This window comes from Rissa tridactyla, chromosome 3, assembly GCF_028500815.1.
Source record: "Rissa tridactyla isolate bRisTri1 chromosome 3, bRisTri1.patW.cur.20221130, whole genome shotgun sequence".
NCBI lineage: Eukaryota > Metazoa > Chordata > Aves > Charadriiformes > Laridae > Rissa > Rissa tridactyla.
In genome coordinates this window covers 25,496,580-25,523,217 of record NC_071468.1, presented here as the reverse complement: position 1 = coordinate 25,523,217, position 26,638 = coordinate 25,496,580, and the positions used below count along the sequence as shown (strand labels likewise).

Genomic DNA, 26,638 nt, shown 5'->3' with positions numbered 1-26,638 from the left:
AGAAAGAAATGGCTGTTTGAGCTAATTAAACAAACCCCTGTTAATGCCTCCCATCTTCCGATAGTGAAATCAGTAGGAGTTCTAGATGCATAGAAGAAAAAAATACAGAGGGAGAAAGAAGAGTGCTCTCTTCACATTTGAATTCACTTGCACAGGTGTTGGAAGATGCAGTTAAGACGATCATAACAGACAGCATTAGAGATACAGGCATCAAAGCAGCAGGACAATGACATTAAGGATAGCTTAATTTTTTTTTTCCCCATTTGATTCCCAGGAAGTCCAAAGCAATCAATAATACAATAGCACTTCCTTAGAAGTTACTGATCAGAGACCAACAAGCAGTAAATTTCTAGGACAACAATAAATGAAAAACAGCTGAAAGCATTAACAAGATTCACATAAATAAATTTTGGTTACAAGTTAACAAAAAATATTTTGACATATAAGGAAGCACTTTCCCTTTGGTCCTGATCTAAATATATGATAGACGCCATATGATACACTGCATATAGCTACTGTCTGTGTTATGCATACAACAGGTTTATTGGTTTATTTTTCTTCTCTTGAGCACACAAAATTTCAACACTGTAAATTCTGTTTTGCCCAGAGCCATCCATCCACAAAACTCTCACCATCATAAGTGGTTAATAACATTGTTCTTTTGATCATGGATCCTTATTGTTCACCCCCTTTAAAGACAGACGTCTTCGCTTTAAACTCTATGAGCAATGTATAAGACACCTCCTACATTTCATTCACAGTAGTTGCAGATTCTGTTATTCCAGACTAGCATACTAATGATTAGCTAGAGATCTGAAGTAAGTAAGGTTAATTTTGTAACACATACCGAAGCGTAATAGCCCGAGCAACCGGATCATTGCTATGAATTACTGAGAAAACTCTTTTGACAAACTCATCCACATTTAGGATCTTCTCCAGGTGCTTCTCACTCTGCTGAGTAACTTTCAGGACACACAGCCTCAGGAAGTTGTTTCTGTTAGGAGACACACACATTTCCTTATCAGGCCGTTTTATAATACGAAGTGAATCACTTCAAGCACAAAATTATTTGAAAAACAAAACAACTTCCAAGAGTAAATTAAAACAAGGAAAGGTCTATACTTTAGAATCCTTATATTTAAGTAGACTGATATAGTAAAAAAGAGACCATTAACACAATATTGTTTTATTTTCTAGTACAGGTAGTGTCAAATTTAGGCCCAATTCCACGGAAATGAACCTGTTGACACCAGTGAGAAGGAGTATAAGAAAATGCCTCTTTTGTGCACACTTACAGATGTAATTCTGCTAGAAAAGTATGTCCAGGACTAAGACAGAAAAGTGTAATTGCCATTGCCAGGTGTGAGTGACTTTCTTTTCCTTCCTGGAGCCAACAGTGAAGATTCCACAAAAGCAACGGGCAACTTTGTAAGCTATTACAAAGTAGCTCCAATTCCATCACATGCATCGTTTAAAAATCAGGCACTTGGAAAAAGCTATACTTTGGGCTTTATTAACATTCTTTAAGAGATGGAAAATGCACGTATGACCATTCTTCTATTTATTAATTATGAATTTGAACATGTCTACAGAGCAGAATTTACCCCAGTGAAATTAATCCAGTCAGCAAGTGAATCCTCAAATCAGGACAGGTGGAAAGGAACGGTGTCACTGATCACTCACAGCCACTTAAGCCCACTAAGGACGGTGAAAGCAAGATTCACTCAAGCATAAGTCACCCTCAATAGGGCAGGTACCACTGTGGTACTGTCAGGCAAGCAGAAAAACCCTGCGATTGCCCAGGCTCCGATGCAGCCACATACCAAGGCACAGGCCATCACTACGGACCAGCGAATGGATAGAAACTGGCTGATGCTACTTACCCCACCCTGAAAACATCAGCTAGCTTGAGGAAAGCTGAATTAATGAGAATGGGGAAAGGATATTTCTGGAAGAGCCTGGGAAAACGAACGACGGCTTCGCACTGCTCCCCGAGTTTGCCAGACCTGAGGCCTAAACAAAACAACCATAATTACTGGGGAAATCGACACTCCTCCGAAACCAAGTCCTTCCTCCACACCCCGCTAGCGGTAACGCGGTACCAAACACACCCCCCGGCCGCTGGGGACCCAAGGACGGGACGGGACGGGACGGGACCGGCCCCCACAGAGCGGCGGCGGGAACGCAGAGCGGGCGCCAACGGCCGTAGGAGCCGCTCCGGCCCCGCTCCCCAGACAGGCCACAACCCCAGGTCCGCCCGCCCTCACCTTTGTCCAGCTCCATGAGGGCAGAGTTGGCGTCCAGCTCCTGCTCGCCGTAGCCCGCATCGGCCAGGAAGGACTTGGCGCTGGCAGCCATGCCGGCCTCCCTCAGCGCCGCTCCCCGCCCCGCACCGGCCGCCGCGCACGCGCAGTGGCCCTCCCGCCGCCTCAGCCCGAGGGGGATGTGCGCGCAGGCGTCGCGCGCCGCTGAACCACGACCGCCGGGGGGTGGGTGTGGCCCGGGAGGCCCTGCCCTCTCTGCGCGCCACCCAATCAGAGGGAGAGGGCGCGGCGCAACCGGGCGCCTGCTGACCAATGAGGAGCCGGCGGCCGGTTTGGCGGGTCGGTCGGTGGCGGGAGTTGGTGCTACGAGCCGGGCCCGCGCGCGCGTTAGGCGTTCTTGACCATGCTGTGCCGCGCGCTGCTCCGCCGCTCCTCGGCCACGGCCGCGCCGCCCCGTGAGTACCGCGGCCGCACCGCTACCCCCGTCCCGAACCGCACCGCCGCCGGGCAGCGGGACCGCCGTAGCAGTGGTCCCGGTGCCCCCCGCCACTCCGGCGCCTCCACAGCCGCTGTGGGGGTACCTGGAAAGGTGACGGCCCGTCTGTCTCCTTGTAGGTCGGTCCTCGCCACTTCCCTTGGAGCACCTCTTGGATAGCTACCAGTGCAGCCACGACGATGACCACCTGTCCTACGGGGAAACGGGAATGCCGGTCCCTCCTTTCGGCTGCACCTTTTCTGCAGGTAAAGTCATAGAATCACAGAATGGTTTGGGTTGGAAGGGACCTTAAAGATATCTCGTTCCAACCCCCCTGCCACGGGCAGGGACACCTCCCACTAGACCAGGCTGCTCAAAGCCCCATCCAGCCTGGCCTTGAACACTTCCAGGGATGGGGCATCCACAAGTTCTCTGGGCAACCTGTTCCAGTGTCTCACCACCCTCACAGTGAAAAATGTCTTCCTGATGTTTAAGTCACCTTCCCAAAGGCCCTTTTAGGTGCCGGGGTGTGGGCACCGCTGTCAGTTGTTTCTTTGTGTTTTTTTTTTTTTAAATATATCTCATGATTTGGTTTCAGAGTTTCTTGGTTTAAAGTGAGCTGATAATAGTGTACTTGCACCCAGATGTGATATAAATTGGATCATGGTGCTCCTAGATGTACTGGTGGAAAATATTCCCTGCAAGAAGTAACTGCAAAGCATTTATTTTAGTGTCTCTTTGTTTCGGCTTTGTTTCAAGGTATGTCCTCTTGGTGACAGTGCTCGGCTACGTAGTTGAAAAATTGGGCCTTGTTCAAAATATATAAAAGATATAACAGGATGGAGAATAGGATGTAGAATTCAAAGAGGTTGATGCACGTCACTAGACATGTAGAGTTTCCCCAGGAAAAATATGTGATGAGTGAAGAAAGCATGGAAGTTCCTGAATCTTTAGGACAAAATTCTTTCATTTGTAATACTATTTTTGGTGTGAGCTTATACCTTTCTCCAAGGCAGCTTCCGGCTTTTCCAACTCAGATCCATAAAAGGTACTGGAGATTGTAGAGGACAGGTAGTATAGGTACAGAAAACTGTAATTAGAGAACTATTACAGCTGGTAAAAGAGGCCATGACCTCAAAAGTTCCTCCTGGAGCCATTTGATTGCCCATTCCTGAATGGAACATCTAGAAAAAATGCTTGCCAATATTTCTGCATTTTGAACGCTTAAATTGCTATGTAAATACTGTTCATTTCACAGCTATCTATTTGCTGTGTGCCCTATTTAAAGTGTCTGTGGCCCTTCACAAAGAGCAGGGTCACGATTATGAATCAGCTACATAATACACAAATACGTTTCAATTTCTTTTCAGCCCCAAATTTGGAGCACGTACTGGCAGTTGCAAATGAAGAAGGATTCGTTAGACTGTATGATACTGAAGCTCAAACCACCAGCAAACTCATCTTTAAGGGTAAATGTTATATAGAATGTGATCTGCATTTGATGTGACAAGTATGTAACTTACTGGAATCAAAGAAAGCTTTTTACAAGGCGTTTAAACATAAATGTGGTCAGGACTTAAATTCTTTGCTGAGGATATTTCATATCTTTGCTGAGTCTTCTTTACAAAGCAGCAGCAGGAGTGTGCTCTTACAACAGCAGTAGTAAGTGAATTGTTCTGTGTTGCCCAAGGCGAGCTGTTGGCAGGTTTTGATTTCAGTGTCTGATGTTCTTTAGTGTTCTGCAAAATATGCTGTGATGCACTGAACTAATCTTGGCTTTTGTTTTCTTGTTAGAATGGCAGGCTCACTCAAATGCTGTATTTGACCTTGCCTGGGTACCAGGGGAACACAGGATTGTAAGCAGTCTTTTGCCATCTGACTTTATTTTTAATGCTTTGGAAACTGTGTGCAGAAAATGACTAAAGCTTTTTATTTTTTCCTCTGAAGGTCACTGCTTCAGGAGATCAGACAGCCAAGGTGTGGGATGTGAGAGCCGGCGAGCTTCTTGGCATATGCAAAGGTCACCAGTGTAGCCTAAAGTCGGTTGCTTTTTCTAGATTTGACAAAGGTAAATGTTGATATTCCCTGTTGTCTGGTTTTTCCTCCTTCTTTCCCCCTGTCACATTGGTACTTTTGGGGATAAAAAAGGCTTTGGAAACTGACAGTTACAAATAGCAGAGGCCGACTGAGCAGCAACCCAGCCAGTGAAGCAAAACTAACTTGTTGGAACTTCATGGTGACCTGATGCTAACATCTGCACACTTCTGGCCTTGGGCAAGTTTAAGATATGATACCTACTTCCATACATAAGTGTGTAAATACTCTTTTCATAAGCTGGTTTCTCTAGAGTAGTAGTGAAAAAAGACTAGGAAGAGTAAGGAAACTAGTCAAAAAGCATGGCAGAACAATGATTTTCATGTTTCTAGGACTGATATCCCAAGTTTTGGGGCAGAAGAGCTAGAGGCACACAAATTAAATGAACACTTTCGGAAGCTAATAGCACTCCTTTTCTTTCTCTCAGCTGTCTTCTGTACTGGAGGCAGAGATGGAAACATCATGGTTTGGGATACCAGATGCAACAAGAAAGGTAACTGAACTTTCAGATACGTATCAAAAAAGCTCAGTATCTTGTGTAAAAATAGTACTCAGATGTACTTGTTGGAAATGCTTTCAATTACGATATAGGCAACATTTCAATAAGAAGAGGAGGATTGTCAGATAAGAGTGTACTGCTTTAGTACAGTAAAAGGATGGAATAGGTATTTCTTCTATGTATAATACATTTTTCCACTTTCTAACAGTCTCAGATTTGCAGCATGATATACGTGCTGGCCTGATAATACTCTTTATATTGGCAAGGAGATAAGGGAGTACAGAATACATCCCTGTGTGGAACAGCATGGCGATAGATGGGCTGGGTGAGAGTGCTTAGATCAGAACCATCCAGAGGGATGAAGCAAAGCTGGGAAGGCTCCTGCGACAGTAGGAATGCAGGCAGAAAGCGCAGGAGCAAAGGAGCTTGTGAGTGCTGGGAGCAACTGAATATATTTTGGGAAGACATATTAAATGGAGGGTGAGCTCATTCTGCTCCTCTCTTTCTGTTTCCTGGAGCTTTTCCTTCCCCAGTCAGGTCATGCCCTTATGCCTTCTCCCAGTTCCCTGCTCTATCCCAGCAGTTTCCTGGCCTATGCTGCCAGAACATGTCATGTTCTTCCATCAGTCTCAGGTTCCCTGGTTCTTCAAACTGTCAAGTGGGGGAAAAGGGAGGCTCCACACGACTGAAGTGGAAGGTATAGGAAAAAGAGTAGAAAAGTCACTTTACTTTAGTAAAGCAGTAAGTTTCATAAAGTGAGAAATACCAGACAAAAGGCTAAATAGAAAATTATAAAATGGAGTAGAAAAGCACTGGAAGCCTTCCTGTGAGTGCAGTTCTGCTCAGGATGAGATGGATTAAATGCTCCACACCAGGACGCATGCTGAAGACCAGACCGAAGGGTAATGATTTGCAAAGGCAGCCTGCCTAGACCAGTTTTAGTTTTAATGTCCTCTGTAATATTTTGTAATATGTGCTTCTGTTTTCTACTGTGTTCTTCTCATTGTTTTCATATGTAACTAACAATTTTTGTTTTCAGAATACATTAATGATTTTAAAGGTTAGTCTCAGTCACTTTCTAGGATGTATTCCAAGCTGATGCCTGTTTTATTCAAGTGATAGCAAAATTGCATAGAAACTATTAATCGAGATGTCTTTGATTTCTTTCAGATGGATTTTATAGGCAGGTGAATCAAATCAGTGGAGCACACAATGTGGTTGACAAGCAGACTCCTTCCAAACCAAAGAAGAAGAGGCAGAACCTAAGAGGACTTGCTCCCTTGGTGGTAGGTATCTGGGGAACAAACGAAACGTAGGCCTCTCTTCTGAGGACAATTGTTATTCATAGAAGTCTTCCTAACTAATTATCATGAGAAATATTTGGCTTGAATGTGGTAAATACTTCCATTTATCTTTGCAGAGATAGGTTTCTGTGTCATGGTCACTTGTCACAGCTAATTTTAGACATTGTTTAGTTGTCTAACAACCCACATGCCGCCAAAGCCATCTTTGTGTAAATGCCATGTGAAAATACATCTTTTTTTTTTTCCAGAGAGGAAAGGAGAGGCCAGCATTCCGTTTTTTGAGGGGGGAGATAGGGAGGGTTGTATTTTTTTTTTCTTTTTTTTTTCCCCCACTGATTTGACTACACAAATTACTGCCTTACTGGAGTAAAACCTGGTCTTATTTAATTTATTAAACCTTGTGATGAAGGCAGCTCTCTTATCTCTGACCTGAAAGGTATAATCTCAAACTGCTTCCCAAACACTAACCGCTCAACGGCAATTTCACTGGTGGGAGTGTTCCAAGGATTGTTGTGTCCTAAATGGCATCTGGTATTTCCAGGTTCTCCTGCCTGGCTAGGAGGAGTTTTTCTTGGTATTCGCTTGGCCTTGAACTAAGCAGCAAGATCTTGCTGACCTTGTAAGAAAATAAAATATTTTTTTTTCTTTTTAAGGATTTCCAGCAGAGTGTAACTGTGGTGCTGCTTCAGGATGAGCATACTCTTATCTCTGCAGGAGCTGTTGATGGGTAAGGAGGGAGGATGCCTGCTTTTCTGTCTCTTCTGTGTGTTCTTAGTGGCACAAAGAGATTGGGAGATTATTATTTTTTTTTAAGATCACTCAGTGGCCTACAAGGCCAGAGTTACTGTTAGGTAGAATCAGCAGAGCTACGCTGCCAGCTTGATTTGGCAAAGCTGAATGATGCTTTTCTTCCTTACTGGAGATTGCAGCGCTGGGACAAATTGTGCATATGTAGTAAATACTTGTTTTTACTGTCTTAGGTATGGGGCAGTTCTTATCATCTCTCTCTATCCTCATGGACTGATAGAATCATAGAATCATAGAATTGTTGAGGTTGGAAGGGACCTTTAAGATCATCGAATCCAACCTTTAGCCTACCCTGACAAGAGCCACTTCTAAACCATGTCCCTAAGTGCCCCATCTACCCTTTTTTTAAACACCTCCAGGGATGGTGAATCCACCACCTCCCTGGGCAGCCTATTCCAATGTTTAATAACCCTTTCAGTGAAAAAATGTTTCCTAATATCCAATCTAAACCTCCCCTGATGTAACTTGAACCCGTTTCCTCTCGTCCTATCACTTGTCACCAGGGAGAAGAGGTCAGCCCCCATCTCTCTACAACCTCCTTTCAGGTAGTTGTAGAGGGCAATGAGGTCTCCCGTCAGCCTCCTCTTCTCCAAGCTAAACAACCCCAGCTCCCTCAGTCGTTCTTCATAAGGTTTGTCCTCCAGACCCCTCACCAGCTTTGTAGCCCTTCTCTGGACATGCTCCAACACCTCAATGTCCTTCTTGTAGTGAGGGGCCCAAAACTGAACACAATACTCGAGATGGGGCCTCACCAGTGCCGAGTACAGGGGGATGATCACTTCCCTAGTCCGGCTCACCACACTATTCCTGATACAGGCTAGGATGCTGTTGGCCGCCTTGGCCACCTGGGCACACTGCTGGCTCATATTCAGCCGGCTGTCCACCAACACCCCCAGGTCCTTTTCTGCTGGGCAGCTTTTGAGCCACTCCGCCCCAATCCTGTGGCGCTGCTTGGGGTTGTTGTGACCCAAGTGCAGGACCCGGCACTTGGCCTTGTTGAACCTCATACCATTGGTCTCAGCCCATCGGTCCAGCCTGTCCAGATCCCTCTGCAGAGCCAGCCTACCCTCAAGCAGATCAACACGCCCGCCTAGTTTAGTGTCGTCTGCGAACTTACTGAAGGTGCATTCGATCCCCTCATCCAGATCATTGGTAAAGATATTAAAGAGAACCGGCCCCAGCACCGAGCCCTGGGGGACACCACTTGTGACCGGACACCAACTGGATTTAACTCCATTTACCACCACTCTCTGGGCACGGCCATCCAGCCAGTTTTTTACGCAGCGAAGAGTACAATATAGGACCACGAATAAACAGACTATTGTTAGACAGTGAGCTGTTTTGGGATGCAAGTGGGTGGTTGGTGCCTATGTGTAGGTGTGCTTGAGAAAATGTTGCCTTGAGTTACAAAAGGTGCATTCTTTTAGGTGCCAGAACCATTGCAGCATCTTGGAGCTCAAGCAAACTCATTGATTAGGATGGAGATTACCCGCTCAGGACTTGATTCTTCAGCAGGCTCCATGTGGTCAGAGCCTTTCTGAGGCAGATAAGATTGACTCTCTTGCCTATGGCTCGTGAGAGAGGCTTGCTCCTGGAGAGCAACAAAAAACTCGAAGGACTTCATTTTTAAAACTACAAGTCAGGAGTATAAAGGCATCGTTGTATTTCCATTTACTAGTTGAAGAAAGTTGACTTTGCAGGCTCTTGTTGCATCTTGTGTTAGTTACAGAAGACAGTGCATATGCAGCAGAGCAATTGTTTTGCTTTCAGCACATCTCTGCTCTACTTCTGCTCAGTTGTGTTCCTCAGCGCTGGACGCACCGCAGCAATGAGCAACCTATCTTCCCGTGCTCTTAGAAGGCCCTAGCAGCATTGCAAAAGAAATTTTGAAGTTGAAGACACTTGTGCTTTTCTGTTTCAGTGTGATCAAAGTATGGGACTTGCGCAAGAACTATACTGCTTACCGTCAGGACCCGGTGCCTTTCAAGTCTTTTTGCTACCCAGGGACCAGTACTCGCAAACTTGGTAAGTTATTGGAGAATGTGTTTGTTAAAGTGCAAAGTGAATTAAGAAATACTGACAGTTCCATCTCTTACCTTTTTAGCCAATAATTTATAAGACTGACAAGCTCAGCGGGGTATTTTGATTGCCAATACCAAATTTTCAAGTTGAAGTGCCCCACTTTTGTACCATTGCACCAATGATAAAAACTCGCAAAATCTTCAGCAGTGCATTTTCGTAAATGGAGATGAGGGAATACTAGAGCTCTTGAGATAGAAATTAGCTAGTCATTTTGATGCATGAGTAATCAGATTGAACTCTTCCTTTGCATTGTATCTTGCAAAGACAACAGACCAGACTGGGTTTTTACATTATAACCTTCAGAGTCAAGCAATACTTGAAGCTGTTTGTTATCAAAAACAATAGTGCTCTTGTTCATTTTGCTCTGTGCTTCTTTGTATCTTAATGCCTTACAATGCTCTGATGCAACACAGTAATTCCTGATGACTTGTCTAATCAATTATCTTGACGTGGTAATGGTCAGTGTCATTCCCAAGAACAAGAGGGAAATCCTCGAGGAGCTGGTTGTGAAATAATTTGCTTGTAGGGAAAGATTTTTCTTGAACCTAAGTCACTAGCAAATCAGAAGATGGCATATTCTACCAAAGCATGAGAGTTTGATGAGGGGGGATCTTATCAATGCTTATAAATACTTAAAGGGTGGGTGTCAGGAGGATGGGGCCAGGCTCTTTTCAGTGGTGCCCAGCAACAGGACAAGAGGTAACGGGCATAAACTTGAGCATAGGAAGTTCCACCTAAACATGAGGAGGAACATCTTTACTTTGAGGCTGGCAGAGCACTGGAACAGGCTGCCCAGAGAGGTGGGGGAGTCTCCGTCTCTGGAGACATTCAAAACCCGCCTGGACGCGTTCCTATGCAACCTGCTCTAGGTGACCCTGCTCTGGCAGGGGGGGTGGACTAGATGATCTCCAGAAATGCCTTCCAACCCTACCATTCTGTGATTCATTCCGTGATTCTGTATTTATTTTTAATCTCTGCTTTTACAATTGGTTGTTCCTGTTACCCATTTGAAACTACCAAATAAATCACTCACCTGCTCTGAAGGTGAGATTCCTCCCTAAATATCACCCTGAGTCCTCATGAGAAAATGTAGATGTTATTCTAGAAACCTTCCTTCACCAGCAAGTGCTCTGTCAAACAAATAAAATTTCCAATGACAATCTCATATGTGATAGAGATCCTTTCTAAATTTCCCTCTCTAGGCATTTCTGTGAGAATGCCTGTTTTCCAATATGTTTTTTGTGGTGTTATTTCTTATGAAGCATTTCTCTTTTTGTCTATAGGATATTCTAGCCTGGTTTTGGATTCCACTGGTGCTAATCTGTTTGCTAATTGCACTGATGACAGTATCTACATGTTCAATATGACAAGTTCAAGGACCACTCCAGGTAAGCATATCTGTGGAAATAGCTGCATAGGGTGAGTTTCTCCCTATGACTTAGAGAGATAGAGGCCAGCTTGAACGCTTAGGAAACCTATTCCATGCTCTTACGTCTCGAGGTACTCGGGAGAGAAGGCACCTGTTACGAGGGCTGTTCCTATTTTGTGTTAAGCCATCCATATAAGATTAATCGCAAAAAAATTACATAAGTGCAGATACTGATTCACCCAGTCAAAGATTAAGAGTAGTTTGCATGTTGACTCTAGTTACCTGGTGAGGAATGGCTAGTGTCCAGCTGCTACCCACCTGAAGCAAGTCTGAATCTTCTGTTTACCGGCAGAAGTGATTTTTCAAACTCTTGGATGCGAATCCATGCAAAGTGATCACCTGATAATGTTGTATTGAGATATTTTAAGGTATCTTTTAAATTTAGCTTCCACCACAACTTCTGTGAGAAAGCATCCCCAGCGTGTTGTAGAGGTTCTTCAGCTTTTTAGATGCCTTCAGCTCTGCATCGGTGACCTTTATGTTGACAAAATGGCCCACGGCCTTCGGTGCACTAAGCTGCTTTGTCATAGGCCAGCGGCCGCTTCTCAGAAAGCTGCAAAACTTGTTAGATGCATTCCAGCCAGACACATGATTTAGTTTCCATTGCCTTTTTCTCGGTCTCTCGGTTAATTGAAGTTAAATGCACAATGTGTCCTTCTGTTTGCTCTTCAGGAAGGCAGTCTGGTGGGTGGGAATGCTTCCAGAGTCGAGAAGCGGTGCTAGTAGTAAATATTAATAGGACGGTTGTTGAGGTTAACCCCGGGTGCCACCACTGAGCTGTGGAAATGCACTCACCAGCCTGCCCCCCCGGCAGGAGACGGCTCTCTCCAAAGCAGAGGGCATTCCACCCTTGGCCTCCTCATGGAGCTCTTGCCTTCTGTGTGCGGCCGATAAAGCCCGGCGAGCGATCGCCGTTAATCCGGCTGGATGAAATTTGTGCGGCCTCTCGGTGTGCTGCTGTTCCCGCAGAGGGCAGCGCCTGCCCGCCAGTCAGTGCCGCTCTCCTGGCTCCATGGCTTTCATCCCGGTTGCCACCGCTCTTACCCAGTATGGAGGCCGCTGTAGTCTGCAGGGGGACGTGAGGAAATCTTCGCTGTAATGGGACTTGCTGGCAGGTCTGCCTTAGGAAGGGACTTGCCACTGTGCTGAGGGAGCTGTGGGTAAAAATTAATTTTGGGGTCTCGCAACTTTTCGAAGACCACCAAAGGCAGCCACGGGTCCCTCTGGTCTGTGGGTCACCTCCTTCGCCAAAACCACTATTAAAACAGGGCTGGTAGCGGGGGTTTCCCTCTACATCGTGAAACTGGCCCTTTCTGCCCCGATGAGAGGAGGGGACGTGGTGTGGCTGAGTGCTCTAGATCCACACTCGGCTTTTGTGCTGGCTGCCGGCTCTTTGGGCCCTCGCAATAGGGGGGACAGCAGCCATTCAGGCTGATGGTTTCAAGGCTTTAGCAAACACTACTGAGGCTTTAAATACAGGCAGCTAGTGACCGTGGCTGACACGATGCAAGTTTTGTTGGTGAAATAAGGATGCTGGCAGCAGGAGGAAGGAGAAGCAAGTGCCTTGCTAATGTAGGGGCTCTGGAGACGCGATGGAGGGAGGAAGAGACAAGCAACCTTAACCCAGAGTAGTGGGGCAGCCCAGGTGATGTCTCAGCCAGCTTGTGATAGGGGTAAAGCTAAAGCTTTAATGAAACTGCCACTGCTTCCTAATGCTGTGGAGAGAGCTGTTGCTTCATTTGGGAAGCCTAAAGGGCTGTAGTTTAATAAAAACTTCCAAGCGGGAGCCCCATAGCAAAGGAGCAGTGCAACCACTTTCTCCAGAGGATGTGTGGCTGGGCAGGAAAAGCCTGTAGGATCGGCCCTCCTTGCGCAACTGACTGTGCATTGAGTAGGGCTCTTATTTTCTTTTTATTTTCTTCTCCCTTCTCTTCTCAGTGGCCGTTTTCAGCGGGCACCAGAATTCAACCTTTTACGTCAAATCCAGCACCAGCCCCGACGACCAGTTCCTGGTCAGTGGCTCGAGTGACTGCAACGCCTACATCTGGAAGGTGAGGCCCCTGGGAGAGACCCAGGCGTGCAACCCCGGAGCTGCTCCGCTCTTCCGTTTCATTTGCTTTTCATGTTCACGTAGGACACTCCCTACCTCCCACTCCTACTCAGAGCAGCGTGGGGTTGGCTCCTGGCACGTTGTGCCCGGAGTGTGTTTGTTGCTGTCAAGGCTGGATGTAAGTGTTTAATGTAAAACAGAGCTAACCTCCTGCCATCAATACGTCTCTCATCACTGCTGCTTATTGCAAGTTGCTGATCTTAATCTGGTTTTAATGGGCATTAAAATCCTCTTTCAATCCTGTTGATTCAGCCAGCTATGACAAGTAGACAGACAGTTCTCAGTTCATATTTAGCAATGGTGCGCATTAGCAGAAACCTAATAATTTAATTGTTTTAAAGGGCACTCTCTCCCTCCACCTCCCCTTTTTCCAGCTCTTGCTTCAGACATAGCTTTTTCTCATGCTTAATTTACAGTAGTTAAAGCCTTTGTATTACAGCGAGGGCTCAGCCAGAGCCTTCAGCAAAATTCCAAAGCACTGCCTGACAGCCAAGAAGCTTCGTCACTTGGCATCTTGCACTGACGTGTAGGAAATGCAAATGTCACCAAGTTAATAGCAGAGACCTCAGAATAAGGCATGCTTCAAGTTCTCTCCTCCATACTTGACAGACATATGAGAACAGAGTAGACTTTTTATTGAAGTAGAATAGACAGAAACCACAGGTGACTGCATATTTCAGTTTTGGGGTAATTTTTAGGGAATGCTGACTTGTTTACCCCATTCACAATGAGTTTGAAAGTAAAATAGAAACATTTCAGAGCGGAGGGTCAGCCTGCTGAGGCTGTGGTTTGAGCATGTAGTCTCCTTGATTTGAGAACACTTGTAAGCAACTAGGTTGCTTACTCAGTAGTAGCAGGAGTGGGGTAGCATGGCTGCTCCCATGCCAAGTGGTTTAATTTTAACCTTCCTCATGTTCTGTGTGAGTTCAGCAAAAATACCTGTGCAAACTTGAGCTGCGCATCCTGCATTCGTGTGTTTTGACACTTTCTTGGAACACAGGCTGGGACCGGGTTGAGAGCATTCAAGAGTGTTGTTACATCTCAAAGTTTAAGCATCTAAGCACATTTAAAATGCATTTGGATACAGAAGGCTTCTGTTGCTGTCACATCTGAGTGACAGATCATATTGCATATTTATTAAATAAATCATACGATGATTACTTTTATTTTAATCCCATAGTCACGTTAGAAAGTGACTTTGAGCAAAACTGTCTCTTTCGAGATCTGTCATATCCAGAGGCTTCTTAATTTGTTGTAAATGTTGGCAGATTTTACTGACTCTGAACCATATGTACCTTTCCTGGAATGAGGACTTATTATGCTGTGGAAAAAACATGGTTAGATATTGCACGAGCAATTAACAGGTAATGTTGGACAGAATATAATGAAGAGTGCTAGCTTTCCATATCTCGAGAGGAATGAAAGGCAGAGGAAGACCTTGTTGAGAAATGAAAGGCAGAGCAAGACCTTGTTCACCCAGATTATTTCTTTGAGAAACTTTTGCAGCAGTGCTAAGCTGTGTTTGGGTCAGCAATTCCCAGGGAACACTATGGCTAGAAGTTATTGCTGATGAGGATGATCTGTTTCAGTCTGTTTCCTTATATAAAGCACTTCCAGGCAATGAACACTTGCTTTATTGTGTTGGTTTTGCTTGTTTTTTTTCTAATTACTAGTACGTTGATTAATGAACTGACTCTTGAACAACGCTAAGATTATAAAAGCCAGAGAGCAGAGAGGTTTCTCTCAACAAAGATGGTACCTAGCTGAGATACCTTCCTGGTAATAAAAAAAAATCCTTTAAAGGCGTATACTTCCATTGCCCTTTTATTCCTTTGGTACGGACCACTCCAAGGTGACCATATTAAGTCACCCTTTGGTCTGCCCCAGCATTGGAATTTAAGTGCTTCTGTATCATATGGTGTGTAAAACTATATACACCATTTTATGCGGAATCTTGAAGATGGATACAACAGCTGTTTCAGTGAGTAGAGTAACTAATAAAGTCCCATTTCCTAGGTTTCTCTTTTTAACCTTTCCACAATAGCTCTAACTTCCCGACCAATATCCTGTCAAATCAGGCAAAAAGCAGCATGTGCTGTGGCTAATCCCGACTTAACATGCGCAGCCTGGCCGACTGTCTTCTGCCAAACACAGCGGACACAGCTATAACTATGCATCCTCCTTTAGTTCACAGTAATTTAAGTTGGGTGTAGTTGGTTTAGTTTACATTAGTATAGTTAAAACCATTGTGTACCAGCAAGAATAACTCTCTTCCTCTGCCTTCCTTTCATCAATCAGTGGCTACTGGACCGCTGTTGTGTCTGTTACGTGTGTATAGCAAGACCGTTATTGAATGTAGACAAAGGTGTTCTCTGCACCAAGATCTCCTGTTTATTCCCTAAATAGGGATTAAGTTTCCATGGTATTGCATGTTTTGGCAAAGAAGGGAATAATCTGGCCGAGGCACTTAGTGGATATTTAGTCAAGTGATTGCCTCTGCTATGCCAGGAAAAAAAAAAAAGCAGCCTATTAAGACGAACCTGTTTGTATCAGGACAACTTTAAGATCTGAAGCTGAATATGCAATTGCAGTTTTGCAGGCTGTTGTAGGAGGTAATCCGCAAGAGAAAAACTTGTGTGTAGATCAGAAGCCTTCCCCAATGTCTTGCATCTTCCTTTGAGATCCATATGTAATGGCTACTCCTTTTCCCATGCCATAAAGGATCTGTTCATTCACTTAGTCATTTATGCAAATGTCCTTGATAAATCCCCCTTATGATGTCACGTCAATAACGGTGACTCATAGCTCCAGAAAGGATTGCCTGCTGAAAGCATGCAAAACTTGGATATAATGTCTGTATGTGTGTATGCACATGTGTTTTCTTCCTTGGGCCACTTACTGCTAGCTTCAGTTGTATCTGTCACTTACGTGAGCTGCAATCAAAGATTAGTAGTAATACTGTAGAACAGGAGGAAGATTTTTATGAAGCGTATAAGAGAAATGGACATCATTTATTGAGCATGAGTGATTTAGGGAGCTTTTTTATGAACTCTTAAGGGGGTCTCTGGTCCAGCTGCTTGGTTGGAGGAGGTACAGGCACACAAATGCCAGTTCTGAAGCCAGTGAAGGTTCATCTATAGGATTTTGGTGGTGGTGGTTTTATTTTTTTAATAAACCATTGACCTGTGATGGGAAGTTTGTAAAACAGCAGCAGAACATATTTGCCTATCCTGATTCAAAGTATGAGCTTCCCAAACTTCTACGCATCTTACCTAGAACAGGTAGAGGTGCTTAATATAGTAAAATGCTTGTGTCGTTGTTTTGGGCTCACAACTCTGGAGGCAGAAATCCTGTGTATAGCAGGAATTGAACAAGTGTTTCCAGGCAAGTCACTTCATCTCAGTGCTGACCAGCTGCTTCACCTCTAGAAATGAAACATGAACTGATTCTTAGGGCTCCATCAGTTGTTGCCTCATGATAACAGGCTAAGAGCATTTGATTTATTCATCTCATATAGGGAAGATGCTTCACAGGTGGGCTGTGGGGTCTTCATGATATATTAGGCTGCGGGGCTTTTGATTGAATACATGTTTTTTTGTGGAATTTTTAAGGTTTCTGAGCCCAGCCTTCCTCCACGGATACTCGTTGGTCACTCTCAAGAAGTTACCTCCATTGCTTGGTCTCCTTCAGACTTCACTAAGGTTTGTTTTCTGGAAAATTCTCTTTCCCGTGAAACAATACACGTGATATAGCGACATCTGCTTTTCAAAATTGTGTCAGTATTTGTTTAATTTGGTGGAAATTTTTAGTCAATCGTTTGTAAAAATGTTCATTCAGGGGGGCAGTAAACCAATGCTTGTCACATGAGTACAATGTATCAGAACTTTTTCATCATTTTGAAATATTTTAGGCTATTTGATAAGACCTAAGAAATTGCAAATAAACAAGAACCTCTCCTGATGAGGGCTTGTGACACTACCTGTAAGAGACAAAACTGTGAAACCATTTAATCAGGGCTTTCATAAGCCATAAGCTTGTTTTGTGGTTCCATGCTTACAGCTTCCTTACCTGTCTGACCATTGATACATCTGCTAGTCTTGTACAGAGTGGCAAGAAGTTTTGAATGCCCTTTAAAAAACATGTGGTCTCTTTTCATTGTGACCTTTTTTCAAAATCTGCACTGGTTTTATGACATATTTGTGTGTTCACCCAAAAACATACAGTGCACCAGCTATCACTAAAAGGAAGAGAACTGCAGTAGGAGGTTGATTCAAATGATCGGCCTAGCTCAAAATGAGAAAACCCTGAAAATTCCCAGCCAGTGTCCTAATAATAGCCAGTATTTTCATCCCACGGTATTAAGCATGTCAGCCACTTTCCCTGGCTTGCACTACAGCACTGGGTCTCAGAAAAGCTTTGCAGTGCAGGACACTGGGAGTCTTGCAGGTAAACAGGATGAATTGTTCTAGTTGTGTAAGATGCACAAAAATATGAGAACTAGCATTTTAGATGCAATCTGTGACCTAGAGGTAGCCCAGCATCCTGATCACGCTGTGTTGGAAATGCAGACCAATACAGCCTTTAAAATCGTTACTGACACAGGTAAGAAATAGTCAGACACTGTACAGACGCTGAAGCATGAAGAAAAGTGGAAAATGCGGTGCTAAGACAGGTCAGGAAGCTGCCTGGAGGGATTTGAGAGGCAAAGTTGCTTTCTGTAGGGACAATATTGGTGTCACAGAGGTCAGCATAGAGGCACTTTCCCATCCAGATTACTATGAACTTTGGCCACAGCATTTCCTTTTTGTTGATGCTGATTCCCACGTGAGTCACCAGTTAATCTGCCCAAAGAGAGCCATAAAATGTGGGCTGGGTGGGTTCTGCTGCTTCTTCAGATGAGATTCCACAGATCCTTTAGGAGCGCGTGATGCTGCGGCGGGAATCTATTCCAATGTTTCTAGCAGAGTTGGTTTCTCTGCCAGCTACTGCTGACATCTGACTCTGAAGAGATAGAGCTGAAGGCCAATACAACAGCCTTCCAATGTCACCTTCTCAGTGTGTTGCAAATGTTTGTCCCCAAGCAGAAAAAGTCCCAAGTAACAGAGACAGACCTAGATGCAGGTGCAAAAAGCGGCATGGCCGCTTTTGTCTATGGAGTGACTGAAATCTCAAAATAGGCCCTGGCCCTTCCTGAGCAGACCGCCGCCTGTTACAGAGCTATGCAAGGCAAACAGTTACTGGTGACTGTGGTTTCTCTAGCAGAAAGACACGAAGGCGGCAGCCTTGCCCGCTTTAAAGCAAATATTGCTGTCTGGCACAGTAATGAATCAGAGTTGAGTTGTTTTGTTTGTTTTATGGGAAAATCTTGTCCCCCCTCAACCAGGCTGCACCCTCATTCATACTGGCGTGGAGTGTCGGGTGTGGCTGTTCCAGTTCACTTGGCCAGTGATCCACAGGATGTGCCCTGGTTATTCCAAGAACCTAATTTATATTGTAGATTGCCACGTGCTCTGATGACAACACTGTGAGGATTTGGCGCTTACGGCGTCATCCTGAGGAGAAGAAAACAGCATTCAACAAAATCAACTTGGTGGGCTGGGTCACTCAGAAGAAACCAGAACAACGTGCAGTAGGTAAGGCCCCTGCGCTGAGATACCTTGCTCTGCAGCATGGCTTCTGAATTTTGGCTGTTCTCTGTACCAAGAAAAGCCTTTGGTTTGCCTTATTAGTCTTCTATTTTTTTCATATTAGGCCATAATTGATATAGCCAGACAAATACTTCTACTTGTAAATATTTCTGCCACCAACAAGACAAGCTGGCTGAAAAACCTTACGAGGATGCCAAAGTGTATATGACCAGACTGCAAGGCAAATATTCATTGATACAGCTTGTTGGGCAGCCAGATCTTCAGTGGATACCAGCAGGGTTCAATGATTGAACAGCCAAAGGAGATGTCACGTGTGCACGCACTGTAGCAACAAGTCACAGGTTTTTTTATATCAATTAATAACTGAGAGCAGTAAGATCATATGCCTTTTCCAGTTTGCTAGTGCAGCTGATGTAAAGGGCTGATGGCACATATAGAGCCTTGGAACTCTGAAGTGTTTCCTCCTGCCCAGTAGTTAAATTCTGCACAGATTTCTTTGCTGCTGCTATCAATATTACATCTCTTTCTTCAGCTTCATACAGTGGTACTGACCGTCTATACAGACAAATGCCACGTAGTGAAAGTACTTCAAAAATGCATGTAGTCAATCACGATGTGATCATAATGTTCCAGAATTAACCAGATGAACCAGTGTTCATCTATTCACATGTTAAGGCTAGTAACAAATGCGATACCTTTCTATAAAGCCTAGGCAATCAGACCAGCTATGCAGCTTGCTCTCACAAGCTAGTGAGCAGATCTGGGCTCTGTAGAGAAGCTACTCACTGGGCAGTATCCTAGAACCACAAGAAAGGAGCTGTGGATCATAGCACTACTTTGAGTTGTCTGAAACCTGCATTTTGTTGCAGTAGAGTAGGTGAAAGGAGAACACCCCCCCCAAAAAAGTGAAATAAGATGAGCTTCACCATAGAGTAGCTCCGAAACTAAGAATACAATAGCTTCCCAGCAGCTGCTGGTGTGACTTCCTGTGTTCTACCTATCTTCTCTAGCCACCCTCCAAATGAATTTCACCTTGGCTAACACAAAGAAAGGCTGAAGGTCTGCAAATCCCACTAATGGGATAACATTACCTCTAACCTTTTGCCAGGGAGTAACAGTCTTGCAGGAAGTTTGCAGAACAATAGCAGGGAGAGTGCCAGGTCTGCTCCGTAGCTGGTAAATGGTGTTTGTGTGTGCACACACTCTGCTTCTGAGAGGGCTCAAAAATCACTTTTGTGTACTAGATTCAGGAAAAGAGAAGTAAGCATAGGTCTAGTCCAGAAACCTGAAACCTAAAGTAGCTTGTACAACAAAACTTTACAATTCAACTGTGGCAATTATACTAGAAAAATAAGTGACTTCTACTTGCTCTTGCTGCATTAGAGTAACACAGGAGGGAAGAGGAAGTACACAGACACTGCAAACACAACAGCAGGCTTCCTGCTGACCTTGGCTCTTGAACACAAAGCACGTGCTGTTAGAATGTAGGAGTTACCTGCAGAGACTGATTGAGAGCTGCAAGCTAAGTACTATTTCAGACCTGCTGGGATGAGATCTAGGTAGCTCCCCACCCATTTATGTGGAACAAATTGTGAGACTGAGATTGTGTATTGACTGTTGACCTATATCGTCAAGCGTAGCAAACACAGTTTCCTTTTCTTTAGGAATTATTTTTGTGGTTTCCCTAAGTTGCACTGCTTTCTCTATGTTTTTGTGTAACCACATTTCTGGAGCAGGCCTGTGCATGGACAATTTATGTCTCTTAAATCTGGAGACTGATAATATCAGTCTAGAAGATTTGTAGCAGAGAAGGTAGGAAACATCTGAAATAACCTGCTTTGGTGTTATGCAGGTTGACTGCAGGTATTTACGGTATTGTACTACATGCAATGGCAGCATAAATGCAAACAGCTTGGAACTGGCATAGTAGAAGCTTGAATAATGCATGGAGTCTTACCAAAAAGCCCAATCTTCGTATTCTTTATCTCAAGTTTGGGTTTGCTTCTTGCTGTGACACCCACCCAACTCTCAGGATAGCTTTTATTCCCGTATCCAGTGTCTCCACAGTATAACTTTCAGATTGGACTCAGATTGAGAGTGTTCATACCCAGCTAGTCATGCAATATTTCTGCTGTATGAATTTGTAGATGGTCATTAGGGATCAAGAATGGCTGAGTTTGCTACTTCTACCTCTAGGAGCTTGGATTTTTAAGCGCAACTAATTCCCCTGCTCAGATATTATTGTCTTGTGAGTGCTCATTAAGGTAAAGATTAAGAGAACCAATCTTGGCCGTTACTCTCTCTTAGTCCAGATTGAAGCAAGTTGTTATGAAGTAGCATATTTTATCAGGAAAGGAGCCTTTAACTGTTTTGTGTGTTAAAGTGATTTGTAGTGAGATCAGTTAATACAGGATCCTATTTCATTTTGCTCTGATTCACCAATACTTGTATTTTGGATACTAGGTAATGCAGTAAAAGGAGGATCAAAAGAGGCTTAGTGTGGTATATAATCAGAGTCACATAGGTACTCACTCGACATGTTATTTGTGAGACAGCCCAGCGTCCTAAAGAAAATGGCAGGTTATGCACACTAGACTTCTCATTGTTCTAATGAAGTGCTTTATAGTACAGTGCTAACGGTGAGAATTAAGAGTTCAGATTAAACCCCTGGTATACAGAAAATATTTAGATCTTTTGTGCTCAGCAGTGGAAATGCATAGAATAACTAAGGTGCTATCCTATTTAATTGCATCACCGCAAGTTAGATGAATGAGAAAGCAGGCATCTAACAAACCTGCTAATGTGTTCTCTGTTGGAGGGTGCCAGAAATAAAAAAAAATAACTAAAAATCCCCCTCTAATATCGCTGCAAGGTCTTGGCTATATATGATTCCCACTGTTACTAGTGAGGTCTTTATGCCCCTACCTGTGACTACTGTTTTAAGAAGCTGGGTATTCAGAACCTCTTTTTTAAAAGCGGTTACCTTTTAAAGGTTACCTCTCGGCTAGTGAGCTCAAAAGCCACTGTGAAGTATCTGTTTGGGAATCGTTTGTTTTAAAGAAATAACTTACTACAGTGACAGATTTTTTGTTTGGAATTTAAGTCCTTGTTCAGGAGGTGAAGAATTTCTCACATTTCCCTGGGTGTGGTAAATAACTACCGTCTTCATACTAATATAGCATCGCAGAAAATCATTCAGCAAAAAGGCAAGAGAATGAAAGTATGTCCTTTCCTGTTCTCACTCTTTTCTTTTCTTTTTTTTTTTTAATCTTTAAAATATGCAACTATTAACACCTGACTAGGAGCATTATTCATATGGTAGGGCATTATAGCATGTGGCTTCCTTGGTATTGTAATTAGCTGTGGGACTTGCTTACTGTACCTTTGTCCCTCAACTGACTTACGCAACCCTTAAAGGTGGGAGTGCAGGTGGGGACCAGCCTTGCTCTCAGGCAGCATCTCCGTACGGAGCTGTCTGGAGCGAGCCACTGCAAGGCTTCCAGCAGGGATAGATAACCTTGGAAGATTCAAGATTGTTTTGTCTGCCTGTCAGTCCCTTGGCCGTAGCTCACATAAGAGTGCTCATTAAAGAAGGGATAGACATCAGACGTTACACAAACATGCTGTATTATACTCATCAATACGATATAGGATTTTACATAGGACTTGTATCAGTTTAACCGAAATTGGAGGGATTTATACAACCTCTTACTTCAAAAGAGTATGTCTGAGAAACAGGGTCAGCACTGAATTCCTCTCCTAGTTGGAAGGGGTGTTTATAAAAGGGCTGTCTTTAATCTGCTGTTCTGTGTTCCTCATCAGACTACTTGTTTCTCCCCTATCAGGACCGCCAGCCAGCCCACAGAGTACTCCTGCCAAGGCCTTCACAGTGGGCAGCCCGTGCATTTCCTCACCACGGCCGGCTGCCTGTGCTCCCGTTTATTCTGGAGACCTTCCCCTCTCTACAAACACTCCAACAAGCACTCTCAAAACCCAGACAGCCACAGCCTGCACCCCAGCCAAGCGGAGTGGAGCCAGTCCGTGCGCTTCTCCCAAACTGATCCCTTCCTCCAAAATGTCCATTAAACATTGGGTTACAAGGACTCCGTGCTCTTCTCCTCCAGAAGTGGGGAAAAAGGCTCCTTCTCCCAGAAAAGCCCTGGCAGAAGTCACCCAAGGTCTCCTGGAAGCCGCTTGCTCTCCTAAAGCCCCACACTTGCCGTTTGAAAAGCGTGCCAAGAGAAGGCTTGACTGCAGCAAGGAGGACGATGCAGGGCAGAACTGTCTGCAGGACTGTAGCTGTGTGACTGAACTGGACTATGCAGCTAAGAAATCCAAGCTGAATTTATGTCACTTGGCTGCAGACCAAAAAGCTTGTGATGAAGGCTCTCTCAGCCTAGCTGACTTGGATAACGACCGTGAAGGCTCCAGCCGCAGCCCAAAAGAGCCTTCCTTCCCTGGAAACCATGTTAATCCATCAGGTGTCCAAACTCCCCCCCATCTTTTTAGATCTCCGTGTGGGAAAGACACTGAGGTAGTAGATAAAGAGAATAGTTCACCTGAAAGAAAAAATTGGTTGTCTGCTCTGGGAGAGAAGCTACGGACTGGCAGAGCTGGCAGCCAGAGCGCATCAAACAGCCCCCCATCATCTTGCAGTCCTGGTGGCAAACGACGAGAGGCTGTGGCAGCAGCCACTTCGCCGAAAACTGTAAGTAGGATGGTCAGTGACAGTTGTTATGAAAGAAGTTATCCCTAGCCGCCACTCTCCCCTTGTTTGTTCTCTCCTGCTCGGGCATTCAAAGAATTATCTGATCGCTTTGATTATGGACAAAAGGGATGCTTTCTGGCCTAATAAGCCAGATACATTGATGCTGTTATCTACTAATGCCCTCCATGCAGGAACAGAATTTTTAGGATGGTAGTGTCCCTCATTTTAAAGGGACTTAGGGCACACAGCGGCTCAGAGATCCTCGCGGTTCCCAGCTGGGTGTTCGAAGGATGTAGCCGTCATCTGAAATCCGGCTCTACTCTGAGAAGCACAGTAATGACAGCACCTTTCCTGGCAGATTTACTGTTTATGTGTTCACCATCACATCTGCCTGTTTATGTTACTGGAAAGCCACATTAGCATTGGAAGAAAAAGGTAAATTCTATTCTAGCCCAGGTAGCAAAAGAATTTGTTACCCATGTTAAAACCATGGGGCTAAATAATGCCTTCAGTTCCTTCAACTGAAAACTAGCAGAAAACAAAGGAATTGTAAAAGAGTCAGAGGGCAGGATTTGACCTACATAATCCTACTTTTGATGTGCAAGAAGCCTGGCACAGAGCTCATCCTAGGATCTGAAAGATAAGCTAATAAAGCAGCCAAAAAAGGTGGCATGAGGGCAGGAGGGTTTAACATGCAAACTGAGAAATGATAATTACATTTTTTTAAACAAACCAAACTTGACTTGTCTCTGAAGATGGACTCCAAGTCATACAGTGTCTTTGACCGAGTCTTGTTTCAGTAAATGTTAGGTAAATTTTCAATCATCAAATTTTAGTGGTACTCTCAATTGAATATCGGATGCTAGAATTTTTTGCCATCATTAAGGCTTATTTGGTATCTCATTTCTTACCTGATTTCCCCTCTTCCAGCACTGCTGCCAGATATGAAGTGGACAAGCCACCAGTCCTTAAGTTGCGCATAGCAGCTGATCTCTCTCTTCATATTGTGGTTGCACCAAGAAATCTTGGTTACAGGAAACCTACAACTACTTGGGCTTTATGCTGTACTTGTTGAAACACAAGACAGAAAGATTTGCCCTGGAGAGGGATTACTATAGAACCTTTCCTGCCCAATATGCTCTAGCTCAGATTTCAGGATACCCCTGTGTTGTACTCAAAGCCTGAGGAGGTGTCTGGAATACCAGCAGCATTCGTTGATCTGCTACATCTTGGAAATCTGCAGCTCTTATCTGCTGTAGGGAAGCTGAAACTGCAGCCAGAGTGCTTGTTCTATGGCAAGTAAGACAACCCTAGGTTTTAGCCAGTGTTTCCTGTAGGTAGTAAGCCTCTTATCTGTGAGACAAACAGTCTATAGTAAAGAACCTTTCATTTACTATCATCTTACTTGGGAAGCTAAACAAACTGGAGTAATGATGGAGGGGAGACTTTAAGACTCCTGCAGCCTATGAACTGTTAACCTAGAAACTTTTCTTGTTGATTTGGGTTTTTTTTTCTTCCTAGGCTGCAACCACTTCAGTTTCCATGAGGAAGATCTGCACGTACTTCCACAGAAAGCCACAGAACAACTGAAGCGACATGTGGCGGTTGCACCTGATGGATGTTGACACTGTGGTATCAAGACCAGATTTAGCAACACTAACAACGATGCGCCGGGATTACACAGTTTGTTGTCAGACATTCACAAACTTGGGGTTTTATTCTTCTGTTTTTAAAGCTGTTAACAGTTGAAGTCAGCTGAGTGTGGAAAATCTACACAATACCTACTCATGGTCTCTTACTGACTTCGGATACTGCATTTTTTTAATAATGAAAAATGGAGTATTTTTTACATGGCAACTGTTATAGTCCAAAGACAGCAACAGCTCTGCTGTGCATTGTTGACTGGCACATATAGCTTGTCAGTTTATGTTACTAATCTGCCATTGAAACTTCCTCTATTTAAGAATAATGTGTAAATCATCACACCCTCCTGTAAAGCAAGTGTTGAAATGTGTGTAGAGAAACTTACTGGAGATAGATCTGAGCCCCTTCATGCTGAATGGCGTTTCTGCTGTTATTCCTCTAGTACCACAATGACTATCCGCTTCCAGCAGGGAAGTTATGAATGCATTGAGTAAATATAAAAGACTTTTAAACACCCTGTCTCCATCCCATGGTCATTATAGTATAAGAGGAGGCAAAGTATAACCAAGTACATAATGCCTGTATTCCTCTTGCCATCCCCTTTCTTCTCCCGGTCTGAAAATTTACCCACTTAGCTGGCTCTTGAACCATCAGCACTACAGCTGTTGAGTCCAACAGCTTGTCATTTCTCTGACATAAAATACTGGCCAGGTGCATTAGAAAAATTAGTTTGATCTATCCCAAATAGGCATCCCATAAGAGCCTGTTGCTTGGTCACCTCTTACAGATTCAGCCTGTAGCAAAGGCATGATTAACTGCTTATAACATAACTTCATAACACTTTTATAATACAGCATCTATAAAATAATAGCTTGTAAATTGGCGGAGGGGCACTTGACATTTTAGAAAGCACTTCACAGAGTTTACGTGTTATATATTAGATGCTTTGCCATAGTAAGTCGTCATTGGTGCTGATAGAACAAGGTCACTGAAATGAGATCACTGTCCTGCTGGCAAATGATACTAACTCCTCAGTCATGCATTCCCCAGGGGGAGCTCGTAGAAGATCCTTATCTTAGGTTGGAGCATTTACTCTGTCTTCTGATATTATAGTTCCTATGAACTTTAAAAAAACCCAACAAAACGCACCAAACCAAACCTCTGAATCCCTATTAAGTTTTTCTACGGCAAAAGAATTGAGGTATTTGAAGGGGGTGTGATCCAACTAACTCTTGTTTTCCATCTGAAATTTTCACACCTACTTTACAGTAGTATTAAATAGTAAGATAGCTGAAGGGGATTAGAGGAAAACATGCTGGTTTGTATTTTATGTTGTAGGTTGTATTTTGCAAGGAAATAAATGACTTGAGAGAAACTGCCTTTGTGAAAGGTCTCTTACAGCTATGAAGCAAAAGAAAATGTGCAGTGTGCTTTTTTAGAAAAGAAAAGTAGTCATTAAGTTGCATCTTTTTTGCAGGAGCACTCAGGTACATATAGGGGCCAGAACAACGTTCTCCTGTTTACTGAATTACAGGCCATCATCCCATGAGCTTTGAGGAGATGCCATTAGGAAA

General features: G+C 44.0%; 2 protein-coding genes across 8 annotated transcripts in view; one reads left to right on the top strand and one right to left on the bottom strand.

Moving 5' to 3' along the window:
- Positions 1 to 2,409, bottom strand: part of INTS7 (integrator complex subunit 7) — a 45,942-nt gene extending 43,533 nt beyond the window's left edge. For all 7 annotated transcript variants that reach the window (XR_008465801.1, XM_054197371.1, XM_054197368.1 and 4 more), the window contains exons 1-3: positions 2,268 to 2,409; positions 1,884 to 2,013; positions 848 to 994 (exon numbers count right to left, since the gene is read on the bottom strand). Coding sequence is in view for 6 of the 7 variants with exons in the window: in XM_054197371.1 (XP_054053346.1) it covers positions 848 to 994; positions 1,884 to 2,013; positions 2,268 to 2,358 (368 nt within the window). In the remaining variant the exon portion in view is untranslated. The remainder of the gene's footprint in view (positions 1 to 847; positions 995 to 1,883; positions 2,014 to 2,267) is intronic.
- Positions 2,410 to 2,615: 206 nt separating this feature from the next.
- DTL (denticleless E3 ubiquitin protein ligase homolog) lies at positions 2,616 to 26,389 on the top strand. Its single transcript, XM_054195578.1, has 15 exons — positions 2,616 to 2,719; positions 2,880 to 3,005; positions 4,110 to 4,208; positions 4,534 to 4,595; positions 4,687 to 4,807; positions 5,261 to 5,326; positions 6,503 to 6,618; positions 7,290 to 7,363; positions 9,365 to 9,468; positions 10,809 to 10,913; positions 12,893 to 13,005; positions 16,676 to 16,765; positions 18,562 to 18,697; positions 22,558 to 23,420; positions 24,942 to 26,389. The coding sequence occupies exons 1-15, from the start codon at positions 2,668 to 2,670 to the stop codon at positions 25,008 to 25,010; spliced, it is 2,196 nt and encodes a 731-aa protein (XP_054051553.1). The 5' UTR covers positions 2,616 to 2,667; the 3' UTR covers positions 25,011 to 26,389.
- The last annotated feature ends 249 nt before the right edge of the window (positions 26,390 to 26,638 follow it).

Excerpts from the sequence above, each read along its gene's own strand:
- DTL (XM_054195578.1), top strand. The coding sequence starts at position 2,668 with ATGCTGTGCCGCGCGCTGCTCCGCCGCTCCTCGGCCACGGCCGCGCCG. Across the intron at positions 3,006-4,109 it reads CGGCTGCACCTTTTCTGCAG|CCCCAAATTTGGAGCACGTA; the intron begins GTAAAGTCATAG and ends ATTTCTTTTCAG. Across the intron at positions 23,421-24,941 it reads CAGCCACTTCGCCGAAAACT|GCTGCAACCACTTCAGTTTC; the intron begins GTAAGTAGGATG and ends TTTTCTTCCTAG.